Source organism: Urocitellus parryii, chromosome 3 (assembly GCF_045843805.1).
Source record: "Urocitellus parryii isolate mUroPar1 chromosome 3, mUroPar1.hap1, whole genome shotgun sequence".
In the NCBI taxonomy this organism is placed as follows: Eukaryota; Metazoa; Chordata; class Mammalia; order Rodentia; family Sciuridae; genus Urocitellus; species Urocitellus parryii.
In genome coordinates, this window is record NC_135533.1 from 86,248,298 (window position 1) to 86,260,466 (window position 12,169).

General features: G+C 42.5%; 1 protein-coding gene across 4 annotated transcripts in view; it reads left to right on the top strand.

The window, feature by feature from the left end:
• Creb5 (cAMP responsive element binding protein 5) overlaps positions 1–12,169 on the top strand; it is a 398,582-nt gene that overhangs the window by 260,936 nt on the left and 125,477 nt on the right. Inside the window, exon 1 of one of the 4 annotated variants that reach the window (XM_026407470.2) lies at positions 451–504. The exons of the other annotated variants lie outside the window; for them this stretch is intronic. Within the exon in view, the coding sequence (XP_026263255.1) occupies positions 458–504 (47 nt within the window). The 5' untranslated portion in view covers positions 451–457. Of the gene's footprint in view, positions 1–450; positions 505–12,169 lie in introns of those variants that run through there. 4 annotated transcript variants of the gene reach the window in all.

Genomic DNA, 12,169 nt, shown 5'->3' on the forward strand with positions numbered 1-12,169 from the left:
TTATTATTATTATTATTATTTTATCAGGACCATGGGACCCCTGGCTGCACACCCCAGGGTCCCTCCCTGAGCTCTCTGATGGCAGCAGTCAGACCATCCCGAGGCGGCACTGTTTCCTCCTCTGTTTACCCGTTTCTAAGGGCAATTGCACCGAGAAGGCTCCCTGAGCCTGGAACTCGGCCTGGGGCTGTTTTGGTTACATTGAAGTTTTTGCTTCAGTTCTGCCAGATTTAAATGGTGACTTCACCAGCACTGAGCTAAAAAGGAGAAGGGGGAGGAGGGCGAGCCCAGGAGAAAGAGAGCGAGCGAGCTGGAGGGAGAGAGCCAGAGCTAGGCGCTAAAGAAGGGCCAGAGCATTACATCATCACTTGGCCTGGAATCAAATGGGAAGGATATGACTCACTCAAGCTAGTTAAGCTTTGGCTCAAATTCTACACACACTCATTCCAGAGCGCTCATGTTCTGCACCTCAGGAGGGAATTCAGCCTCAGTGATGTCCATGAGGTTTGTTTTTAATTTTATTTTCTTTTTCTTGATTTTAGAGAATTTTTTTTGCCCCTACTGCTTTCTGTTCATGAGACTTCATCCTCCTCCTCCTCCTCTTCTTTTTCTCCCCCCCCCAGCCCGTTCGAATTTCTGCCCGTCTTTGTTCCCCCTCCTCTTACTTCTCCTCTTTCCCCCAGCCCCTCCGCTCCTCTTCTTGCCCCGAAGAGGCATTTCTTTTCACTTTGATCAGAGTTTTTTGTTGTTGTTGCTCTAGTACAGAGACCTGAATGAGTTGAGCAGAGACCAGGCTGGGCACAAAAAAAAAAAAAAAAAAAAAAAAAGAAAGACAAGCAAACCAAAGCCACAGGAGCAAAAAGGCCACAAATAAAAAGGGAAGCGAGAAAGAGCAAACTCGGTGGAAGTTTCTTTGCTGCGGTGTCGCTCCTAATCAGAGGAGACAGGGAGAGAGTTAAAACGCAGGGACCAATCGCTCCAATGGTGATGTAATGCAAGAACCGCAGGGTAGTTAAGTAACGTGAGAGCCAGGGGGTCAGGGTTGCAAAGCATTTACCTGCTCTCAAGGGGTTTTCAGTTTATTATCAATTGCAGTGACTGTAACTGGCTTCAGACTGCAATCTCTAATTATTCACAGACGCCCCTTTTTTATCTTTTATTATTAAAACTATATTATGGTATTTTAAAAAACATGATATTATCACAGCTGTGTATTATTTTCCACCAGGCTATATTCCTTTCTCTCTCTCTCTCTCTCTCTCACACACACACACTTTTTCTCCCTCTCCCTCTCTCTCTCTCCCTCTCCCTCTCTCCCATTTAAATGGCTCAAAAACGGTTGTCTTTTCGTGAAGGGAAGGGTCAAAGTGATGGTGTGTGGGTATGGGGAACTTTTTGAGTGTAACTGGTGAATTATAAGTGACCAGAAAACTATTTGGTGGGTTGTACTGCATGTGAAAATGTTATTCCATTTATCATTAAGAAATGACTGTGTGGATTTTTAAAGTAATATATGATGATCCTTAAAAGTCGTTATAAACCCTCACCTATTATTTCAGCTAAGGTGAACAGTGATTGCGCATTCGCTTGAGAATTTTAACTTTCGGTTGTTCCACTTGACAGTGAACTTAATCCAGGGCTGTCTTGACCGACTCAGATTCCTGAGTTAATATGAAGATAATATGTGGGGGTACCGGGAAGGATGATAAAAACTTCTTGATTGATTTGTTTCAGGAACAGCTAGTTAATGTTTGAGAGTAAGGAATAAACTGTTAATGCATGAAGAGGGGTCAATGATACTGTTCCTGATGCTTTAAGGATCTCACAGTGAGAGAGAGATTTTTATGTTTTGAAAATTATTCCCACATCTCTATTTCATAAAATAGATCTAGCATTGCCCAGGCTGAGTGCGTTTTGAAAAAAAAATCCAGCATCATTAGTTACAAACAGGTAGTCTCTAGAAGGCAGTAAGCCTAACACCCACTACTGGACTCTGGGTTCTCCTGAACTTCTCGTGGCCTTCTTAGTCTTGACCATCTTCAGCTGGGTGTATACTAAGGTGTGGGGCACTTTCATGATTTGTTTTCATGCATGTTATAGATGTGATTGATCATTTATAGGTCTTATCCCCTTGATCCATTTTTGGGCAGAGGAATGGGGGGGTAGAAGTAATTTTTGGAGGAAACAGCTTGATCAGGTAGAAGATGAGAGGCTAACCCTGAGCTTGACCTTGAGGACATCACTTAAACATGGGTGGGGGGGGTGCTGTCTTACAGTGAAGGACTTGAAGAGATGGACAATAAGCCCTTCCCTCCCAAATTGACCTTAGGTGATCTTTCAACTCACTTCTTTCTGGAAAGTTCTGGGTCTGTTTTCTATGTTGTTGGTTTTTGAATTTTGTTTATCTGTTTGTTTTTGTTTTGGGTAATGCTGAAAGGTACTTGGCATACGTTTCAGAGAAAGATACATTTTAAATTCAAGATGAATTAGTGCCCGAGAAGAAATGAACGGGGAAGGGTGTGGAGAGACTTCTCTCTCCTCCTTTGCTTTTGCTTTCTGGAATGCAGATTTCTTATGTAGTGAAATTCTTACTTTTTAAGTGTTACCTGTGAGAAGACCTCAATGAGACATACGTGCCTAGGTTAGTCTGTTAAAAAAAGAGTGGTGGAAGAGACAGGAAATTTACCTGCCTGGTAAATTTCCCAAAAGGTCCTGCATGTTCTTTAGGTTCACAAAATAGTGCTAAGAACACAGATGCTGTTGTGCTTCAGTTGCTCAGACAGTGCAGGGCAGGGTTAAGGGGCAAAATTATTCCTCCAAAAGAATACATCATGATCTGATATGTTTCTATAATTCCAACATAAGATCAAGTTTTGGTTTTTGCTGTGGTTTTGTTTTGTGATGTTATGAATTAAACCCAAGGTATCCGACATGCTAGTCACATGCTCTACCACTGAGCTACATCCCTGGCCCCTGAGGGACGGATATTGATTTCTTAAATAAGATTTAAGGTTTAAAACTTTTAGAGATCATGAAAGGCGAAACTTATGAACTTGTTAGAAAAACAAATTTCTTTTAGAATTTTTTTTCTAGTTGCAGATGGACACAGTTTCTTTATTTATCCATTTTTATGTGGTGCTGAGGATTGGACCCAGTGCCTCACACATGTGAGGCAGGTGCTCAACCACTGAGCTATAGCCCCAGCCCCAGAAAGACAAATTTTTTTTAGACACTATTTCTATTCCTTGGTCAAATTCCAAAGTAGTAGTCTTTTAATAAAGTCTTTATTTTTGTATCTGGGATAGTAGCCTCATTGTAATTAATTGTGCGTAGGAAAGGACTATTACTACGCTGATCTGTGGAGAGAAATTACTCGAGCTGAAATGAAATCCATGGTGAAGGTTATTAGTCATTGTGCATAGTTTGGCAAGTGCCAATTGTATGCTTGGGACTCTTCAGGAATAAAGAGGGCATGATTGCTTTTTTTAGAGCATTACAATTTATGTTGACTTGGCTGTGAGTTGTTCACCCATGATCAGAAATGCCTTGCTCGTGACTGACTGAGAGACAAGGCGAGGAGTACTCACCTCTCCTGTGTCCTCTCTGTGTCACCTGTGACACTAGGTGGCACTTCTGTTGTCTTGGTTCATCACCCTTACTCATGATAACCCAGAAGGGTAAAAGCCATTAATTTCACTATTTGGTGACTGCCTTATTTGTTTTGGGGGTTTTTGCTTTGATTGCTGTTGTTTTTTAATTGAAAAATTTATTCAGATAATTGTAGATTCACGTACAGTTGTAAGAATTCAGAGCCAGGTGTGGTAGTACACGCCTGAACTCCCAGAGACTCAAGAGGTTGAGGCAGGAGGACCGCAAGTTCGAGACCAGCCTCAGCAACTAAGTGATGCTCAAAAGATAAAAAAGTGTCTCAAAAGATAAAAAAGGCAAGGGATGTAGCTTAGGGGTAAAGTGCCCTGGGTCCGATCCCCAGTACAGAAAGAAAGAAAGAAAAAAAAAAAAAAGAAAGAATTCAGAGAGATCACACATACCCTTTACCCAGTTACCCCCAAAGGTAACATCTTGCAAAACTTTAGTACAATTCCACAACCAGGATATGGGCATTGATACAATCCATCAATCTGATTCAACTTGTCCCAGTTCAGATCTTGAACTCTTCTCTGTGTACATTGTTTTCACTGATATGAAAATGGAGGGTCGGACTTGCCATCATACTAGGTCTCACTTGCCATCATGGATACACGTTCCCCCACCACCATGATTTGGTAAAGAGAGGGCTGAGAGCTGTGCCTGTCTATGAGTCCTCAGATAGCCAGTTGGGGAATCCTGATGACATTGTTCATGTTTCCCATTTCCTGCAGGTGTGGCTTCAGTTGTGGCTTTGCCTTCCACAGGGTCTATGGAGCCATGCTTCAGTGTTAGATGAAGGAGGAGGAGGAGTTTTGGTGACATAACAAAAGGGGCACGGAGCATAGTGATGTCTGTCCATGGCTAAGTGTGGCCATAAGTTAGTGCCAAGCTCAGGGTTCTTTCTCTTTGCCTTCCCATTTTTTTCGTTGTTGAACACATCAGTGGATACTGGTTAAAGAAGTACAGGTTGGTCTCCTGAAAAGAGCAAGATCCTTTTATGCCTCTGTTCTAGCACTTGATGTCATCTCAGACCTCCTTGACTTCCAGATTCTGTTGTTGTTGTTGTTCTGTGGATTGAACCCAAGGGTACTTAACCACTGAGCCATATCCCCAGCTCTTTGTTATATTTTATTTGGAGACAGAGTCTCACTGAGTTGCTGAGGGCTTTACTAAAATGCTGAAGCTGGCTTTGAACTTGCAATCCTCCTGCCTTAGCCTCCTTAGCTTCCGGGATTATTGGAGTGTGCCACTGTGTCCAGCTCAAATCATTCTTCTACTTTCTATCTGTGAGACTTTGACTTTGTGACCAGAACCTCTCTATGTCATTGGCTCTATTTTCTCTATATAAAATAAGGATAACCCAGAACATGTGGAGCTTTGGTGACAGGTGAAGGTGTCTTTTAAGGCAGTATGGGACCCTCCTGGCATCAACCCCAGCTGCAGGTGCAGCCTCCCCAGACTTTTACTGCCATCTTATTGTGGACATCACTCATACCTCTTCTTTCCCCAGCCTCTCTTCTGTGATGTTCTTCTTCTTTTTTTTCTTTTCCTCTTCCTCCTCCTCCTTCTTTCTTCTTTTGTGATCCTGGGGAGGGCATACAAGAGCACTCTACCACCTAGCTACGTCCCATCCCTTTCAATTTTGAAACAAGTTCTCACTAAGTTGCCCAGGCTGACCTCAAATGTCTGATCCTCCTGCCTCAACCTCCTGGGTTGCTGGGATTACAGGTGTGTGCCGCTATTCCCATCTCATGTCACTTTCTTTTTAATTCTGGAAGTCAAGGAGGTCTGAGATCACATCAGTTGCTAGAAACAGAGGCATAAAAGGATGATTTTAGTTAAAGTGAGTTGAAGTCTAGGACTTGATCAAACCTGCCAGATTCCCCATGGCCTAGGTGGTTGGGTTGAGGGTCCATAATGGAAAATGGATTTCGAGAAAGGACTCTTGTTGTCTCACTCATGCTCAGTTGGACTTTGTGAAGGAGAAAATGAAGTTCAAGGGAAGTGAGTGAATTCAGTCATGAGAACTGGTTTCTATCCCCCGGTCCTCTAAAATAAGTTTGTCTTTGCAATAGCATGTGTACAGAGGCCTATTTTCAGTTGGGCAAGGCTACCTTTTAAACTTTCAGTCTCCCTCTCACATATTTTTTTCTGGAGGTATACGAATGGTGTTTTGAGAGATTGAAGAGAAGGGGACTTCAAAAGTGACAAGTGAGAAACAGCTACGGTGGCAGAGCTGGGCAAATTATGTGACATCGATGGGGCTCAAGAGGCACATCCATGGTGGGATGTGCAAATCTGTGCTGGGATTGGGCCCTAGGGTGTCTCAAGCTGTGCAACATAAACATGGGTTCAGATTTTACTTAAATGGCTGGAGGTGTAGCTCAGAGAGAGTGTGTGCTTAGCATGCTCCAGGTCCTGAGTTCAATTTTCAGGACTCAAAGTAAAAAAAGACTTTACATAGTAAGCATTGGTCAGAAAAACTAGGTTAACACCATGTAGTATTGAGAATTAACCTCTGCTGGGCCTCACAGACCACAGAGTGGGCAAATCTGGACCTGAATTTCAAGAAATGGCAGCAGCTGTAAGTGAGATCCTGGCTTTTCCTTCCAGCCCTCTCCTTATTTGGTTCTCATGACCCTCGAAGGGGACTGCCCTTTGCATTGGAGTGCAGAAAGATGTGTGTGCAAGTCTCTGCCTGAGCGGGCAGTCAGAGAGCAGAGACATGGGGAAATAGCCAAGAGGAGGAAGGAAAATGGCCGCGATGACAAACATGGGCCAGGCTTATGAAAATTCTGTGGCCCAGATTTCAGTTTACAACTTTTATGCAGGCTTTGCCAGTTTGGCTGGAATGTGGGCTCGAAGATTGGGTGCTTTCATGAATTTTGGTTACAACAAGAGCAGTTCTTCAAAAAATTATATCCTTGAAAACTGAGTTGACTTGATTTAGCACTCTAGAGTCCACTACATAGTACACAAACACTTTATAACAAGGCCATACATCTTTTTTTTCCCCTGTACCTACATGAGCTAGAAAGCTTATTTAATGATTGATGAGGCAACACTGTGCCCAAGAAGAATTAATCAATAGTTTGCTATCATTATAGAGAGTGGGACAGTAGTTATAAAATAACCACGATCCATCCAGCTATCAACGAAGTCTTCCTTTCTTTCCATGTGATGCTCAAAATTGAATTCCACCTTATAAATGTTTTCTTTTCCATCTGAATGTCTGAAATAGAACTGGATGTGTCCAAAAAAGCAAAGCCTGGAGAAAGCAATAACATGGCTCCAGACCAACGCCAAGGTATCCATTAATGCACTCACTCAATCACTCATCTTAATGGGAAAACAGGACCGAGAGGCTGTCTCGTATAAGGAATGCCTACCAGGAGCGACTGCGCTTTAGGAGCCCGTGAAATTTTTGTTTTTTAAATCAAAAGATCTTTAAACAATTGAAGTCGTGTTGAGAGCAGCATGAGCTGAAATGGCAGGGAGGCCAGCTGGCCCTCTTGCAGCCTTTGGGACTCATGTGTCCACTTGGCTCTGCCCTTCTGCCCTCCATGGGCCCCATGTCACTGCTAAAGTAAAGTCTACAAAACAAGCTCTTTTTGATGAAGGAGGTGGGGACAGGAGTATTGGACACACAGATCAGTGAATGGGCAGTAACTCTGTGCCTGTATAGGACTAGGATCTGAGAGTATTTGGAATTCTTTGTGCCCATCTTTGGTGGGTCTCCCTTACCCTAGATTCTTAGACTTTTCTTTTACAGCTTGGTTCTCTGCATCTTAATACTTGGTATTGTTTATATGTCCACTCCAATTTTATTATGTCTTTTATTTTTGTCTTTAAGAAGTAAAGAAGTATACCACCTATGTTAAAGATAACAAAATATATGATTACACACCACTCACACACACACACACACACACACACGCTCTTCTGTAAAGGAAGAGTGTGATTGTTCATTTTCAATATGGCCCAATGCCTTTGTGCCCTGTGCCTGGATTAAAACCTAGGTTTCAATTCTGGCTTTGCCATTTGCTAGCTAAGTGATTTTTGACAATTGTTTGAAACTTTCTTAGCCTCCTTCACTTTACCTATGAAATGGAATCTGTAACTACCGTAATGCACTTAGCATAAAAAGTGCTCAGTAAATGTTATTTTAAAATGTTTTTTTGTAGTTGTACATGGACAGCATGCCTTTATTTTATTTGTTCCTTTTTTAAGTGGTGCTAAGGATCGAACCCAGTATTTCACACATGCTAGGCAAGCGCTCTGCCTCTGAGCTACAGCCCCAGCCCAAGTAGATGTTATTTAAGAATAGAACTACCTAGCTTTTCGGAAGTCTGGATGCTGATATAGTTCAGGCATCAAAAATATGATGAGAAATACTGTCATTTATCAGTTTTCCTTCCAGAAAGGTAAATTGAGTTACAGAATACAAGTGAGGTCATGAGCAGATAGAGATGTAAGAAGAAAATCATACCACTGGCTGTAACCATCTCTTGATTAGTCAGAAGATCAGGTTTAAGATCTACTTTAAGGCTGGGCATGATGGTGCACACCTGTAATCATGGTGGCTCAGGAGGCTGAGGCAGAAAGATCACAAGTTCAAGACGAGCCTCAGCAATTTAGTGAAGCCTAGGCAACTTAATGAGACCCTGTCTCAAAATAAAAACCAAAAAGGGCTGGGGGTGTGACTCAGTGGTAAAGTGTCCCTGAGTTAAATCTCCGGTACAAAAAAAAAAAAAAAGATCTACTTTAGGGCTGTGGATATAGCTCAGTGGTTGAGTGTTTGCTTAGCATGCATGAGGCTCTAGTTTGCTCCCCAGTACAAAAAAGAAGGAGGAGAAGAAGGAGATCTACATTCGTTCATTTCAGTACCAGGAATAGCTGAGTCTTTCTTTCATCCTTTTTAGTTAAACAGTAGGTTTCTTTTTTACATGGTATCAATTAATTTTTATTTTGCATCTACCTCTTCCTGGCCTTCTTATTTATTATAATACTTCAGTCTGCTCAGCAACACTTTGCAGTTGAGGGCTGATCCCATTTAATTCCTCTGGAATTAATCATAATAATAGCAATTATAATAAACCCATTTAGTGTAAACATAGTTGTAAATTGCTCTCGAGTTGCGTTTTCACCTCTAGTTTTGCTCTCACCAGCATCTACGCTAATGTGGATCATGTGGTGACCTCCCTCTAGCCAGACGATTATTCTGCATTTGGATCTTGCCTTAGCTCAGGGCATGGCTGCTCTTTGCCATTTCCTTCCTCCAAGGACAAAGAGGAAGTGTCAGTGTACAGGACCTAAGGAATGTCATTTGATTTGGATTCACTCTCACCGTCGGGAACTTCCTTAGCAGTAGAATAATAATCTTGGCATTATAAATGCAATGATCATGTGGGAACCTTAGAGATCATACAGTCCAACTCAACGATTTTACAGATTCAGAAATCGAGGTCACCTACAAATGTGAAGAGAATCACCTGATACCATTAGGCCACTTGGCAGCAGGGGAAGAATCAAGCTCTGAGGCCCTGGGAAGCACATTTCTGTCCTTCCCGGCCAGTCTGCTTCTGGTGCCAGGATCTCCATCTTTTTTGCACAAGCCAATCCTTCTCAGTTCTCTTTGGAGTCCCGGCTCCTTGCGATGGAGGGTTGGGCAGTGTGTAAAGAAAGACTTAAATGTGCAGGGACACAGAAGAGTGACCCATAGAGCCCCAAGGTTAGCAGGGCTTCCAGAAGCTGGGAGGCCCCTGGCTGTGTAGATTCCACCCTCTGGTGTGGAAAAGGAGGAGTGGGAAGCAGACAAGATAACTTGGTTTTGGCTCCCAGTCAAAAACAAGGGGGTCCCATTAGAGGGGTGGAGCATCTTGACCCTTGGTGCAAAAGTCATGAGCTACAAATAACATGGGATAAGCAACCTGAGTTCAGGCTCTTTGCTTCCCACCATTCTCTTCTTCCCACCCTCTCCCTGGTGAGCCCAGGCTACACTGAGCATAGTATGTTCAATGAGGACAGAACTTGGAAGCTACCCCAGAACCAGCACCCACCCACCTGCAGGATGTGACTTCTGGGTTCTGAATCGTGCTACTTCCTCCCTCTGCCTCCCTACCTGAAGTTTTTAGACCATAATTCCCAAACATCTCCATTTTTGTACAGTTCAGTCCCAAAGAGATCCCTCCCACTTTGTGACCACAGAAGACTTGTCACTTCATTACGATTCCGAAAAAAAGAGAGCAAAAGGTCATTCATTGTGCTTTTAATGACTTGTATACATTTCCCATAGAAGCAGCTCTTAGTCTGGCAGGTACAGAGGCTGCTGGCTGAGCATCACTGTTCATAATGCTGTATCACTAGATTCTGCACGGCCAGTTAACCCAATTCATCTTCCCACAGCCATTAGCCAGGTGCCATAATATTCAGCTTTCTGGGAGTCTCCAAAATTCTGTAATGTGGAGATAAGCTACTGTGCCTCCTGAACTTGGAAGGATGTTTGTAACTAATTAATGATGGTTAAGTGTTTGGAAAATGCACATGGGAAATCCTGCTTGCTGTTTGTCAGTCACTGTAAGACAAACATGACCATTTTTTTTTTCTCAACTAGTTGTCCACCTCCTCCCCAACCCATTTGTTCTTTACCTATTTGTCCCAAACTGGCTAAAGCCACCTCTGGTAGAACAGGACAGTGGTCAGTAGGATTGAATGGGCATGTTGAGTTTTCTAGCCCTGTGATATCTAATGAGGCAAACTGAAAGTGCCATTGGCTTCATTACCAGCAAACAAAATATGGTTTTCTCTATGGCAAAGTGGTTTTGAAACTGTTTTGATATGAGTAACAGCAGCAAGAATCTTATTTAATATTACAGTCCAATATTATCATGTGTTAGCTTATAGATGTGTATGCAATCAGCACAATGCTCTGTATCAGTGGGTTCTGTCAACAAGGCTTCAAAAATATTAATTCTGTAGGGCATTTTTTCTTAACCATTATTCCCTAAACAATGCAACGGAACAATGATTTATGTTGTATTAGGTATTATAAGCAATCTAGAGATGATTTCAAGTATCTTCCACCAGCTATGAGCAGGCAGACAGGAGGATGTTTATCAATGGCTTGGTGCCTGCTGTTTTCTTCCCTCCTAAATTCAGCAGGTTCTTCATTTTAGACACAGCTCAAATCATTTGGCTTATAGCTGGTTGTGCAAAGGCTATGTGCAAATACTATGCCATCTTATGCAAGGAACATGAACATCTACAGATTTTGGTATGGCAGCGGGGATCCTGGAACTCATTCCCCAATATGCTGAAGGACAACTCTATACATGCATTCTTAATCTTTACTGTGCATATTGTTTGATCCTTGTATTATACTCATTCATTTTCCTAAAGTCCTAGCAATGTCAGATTAACTTGTTTTCACCAATTTCTTGCAAATTTTCCCACTGATGAATTGTACCCAGACTTAAAAAACCCTGATAAAGTGGGAAGGTCACTGCAGTGATTGGGCCAGGGTCAGGAGACCTGGGATACCCTCTCTCCCAACTCTAAGATGCCTTTCCTGGACCTACATGTCCTCTTACAAAAATTAAGGCACTTGTTTTCAAACTAAGTTTATCCTAGATTACTTTCTTTAAGGTCCTCCTGTGCAACCAGACACACTGGTTCACACCTGTAATCCCTGTGACTTGGGAGCCTGAGGCAGGAGGATTGCAAGTTGGAAGCCAGCCTGGGTAACTTAGCGAGACCCTAAGATTCTTCAAAAGGTCTGGGATTGAAGCACAGTGATAGAGCACCCCTGGATTCAATCCCCTGTACCACAAAAAGAAACAAGCAAATAAACACCAACATTCTGCTGTGTGGAAGTCCAGAATGGGAAACAAGAGCCCCATCTGGTCCATATCTCCTCCAGTAACTTACCCACCCCCTCTACCCAGAGGTCCTTGGAAAATAATCCTAATACTACCCGTCTAGAAACCTCTTTCTGTCTTTCCTAGTTCAGGCATTTGATGATTGTTTTATTTCCTAGGCAACAGATTCATCTCATGAGATGCAACAGGTTTTATTTCCACTGATTCTGAGGTGGGAATCTCAATTGCAAATCTCCAGAATCAGAGGGAATTTTTGCCATGGGGTGTAGTTCTTTCCTGTTTCAGCTTCACAGCTGGCCCTGTCCTCAGGGGACAGGCCTCTCCGGGAAGGAGTGAGTTTGAAAGGTCTTCCACCAGCTATGAGCAGGCAGACAGGAGGATGTTTATCAATGGCTTGGTGCCTGCTGTTTTCTTCCCTCCTAAATTCAGCAGGTTCTTCATTTTAGACACAGCTCAAATCATTTGGCTTATAGCTGGTAAAATACGATTTTCTGGTTCTCAAAAAGAAAGGCTTTTCAGACCTATAAAAAGAGAGAAGCCCGTAAGACCCCTTCCCTTGAACATCAAATAGCTCTTACAAAACACCATTTTTTTTTTGATGAGTTAAGTGTAAATGAATCAGAAACATACGGATTAAATTTCCC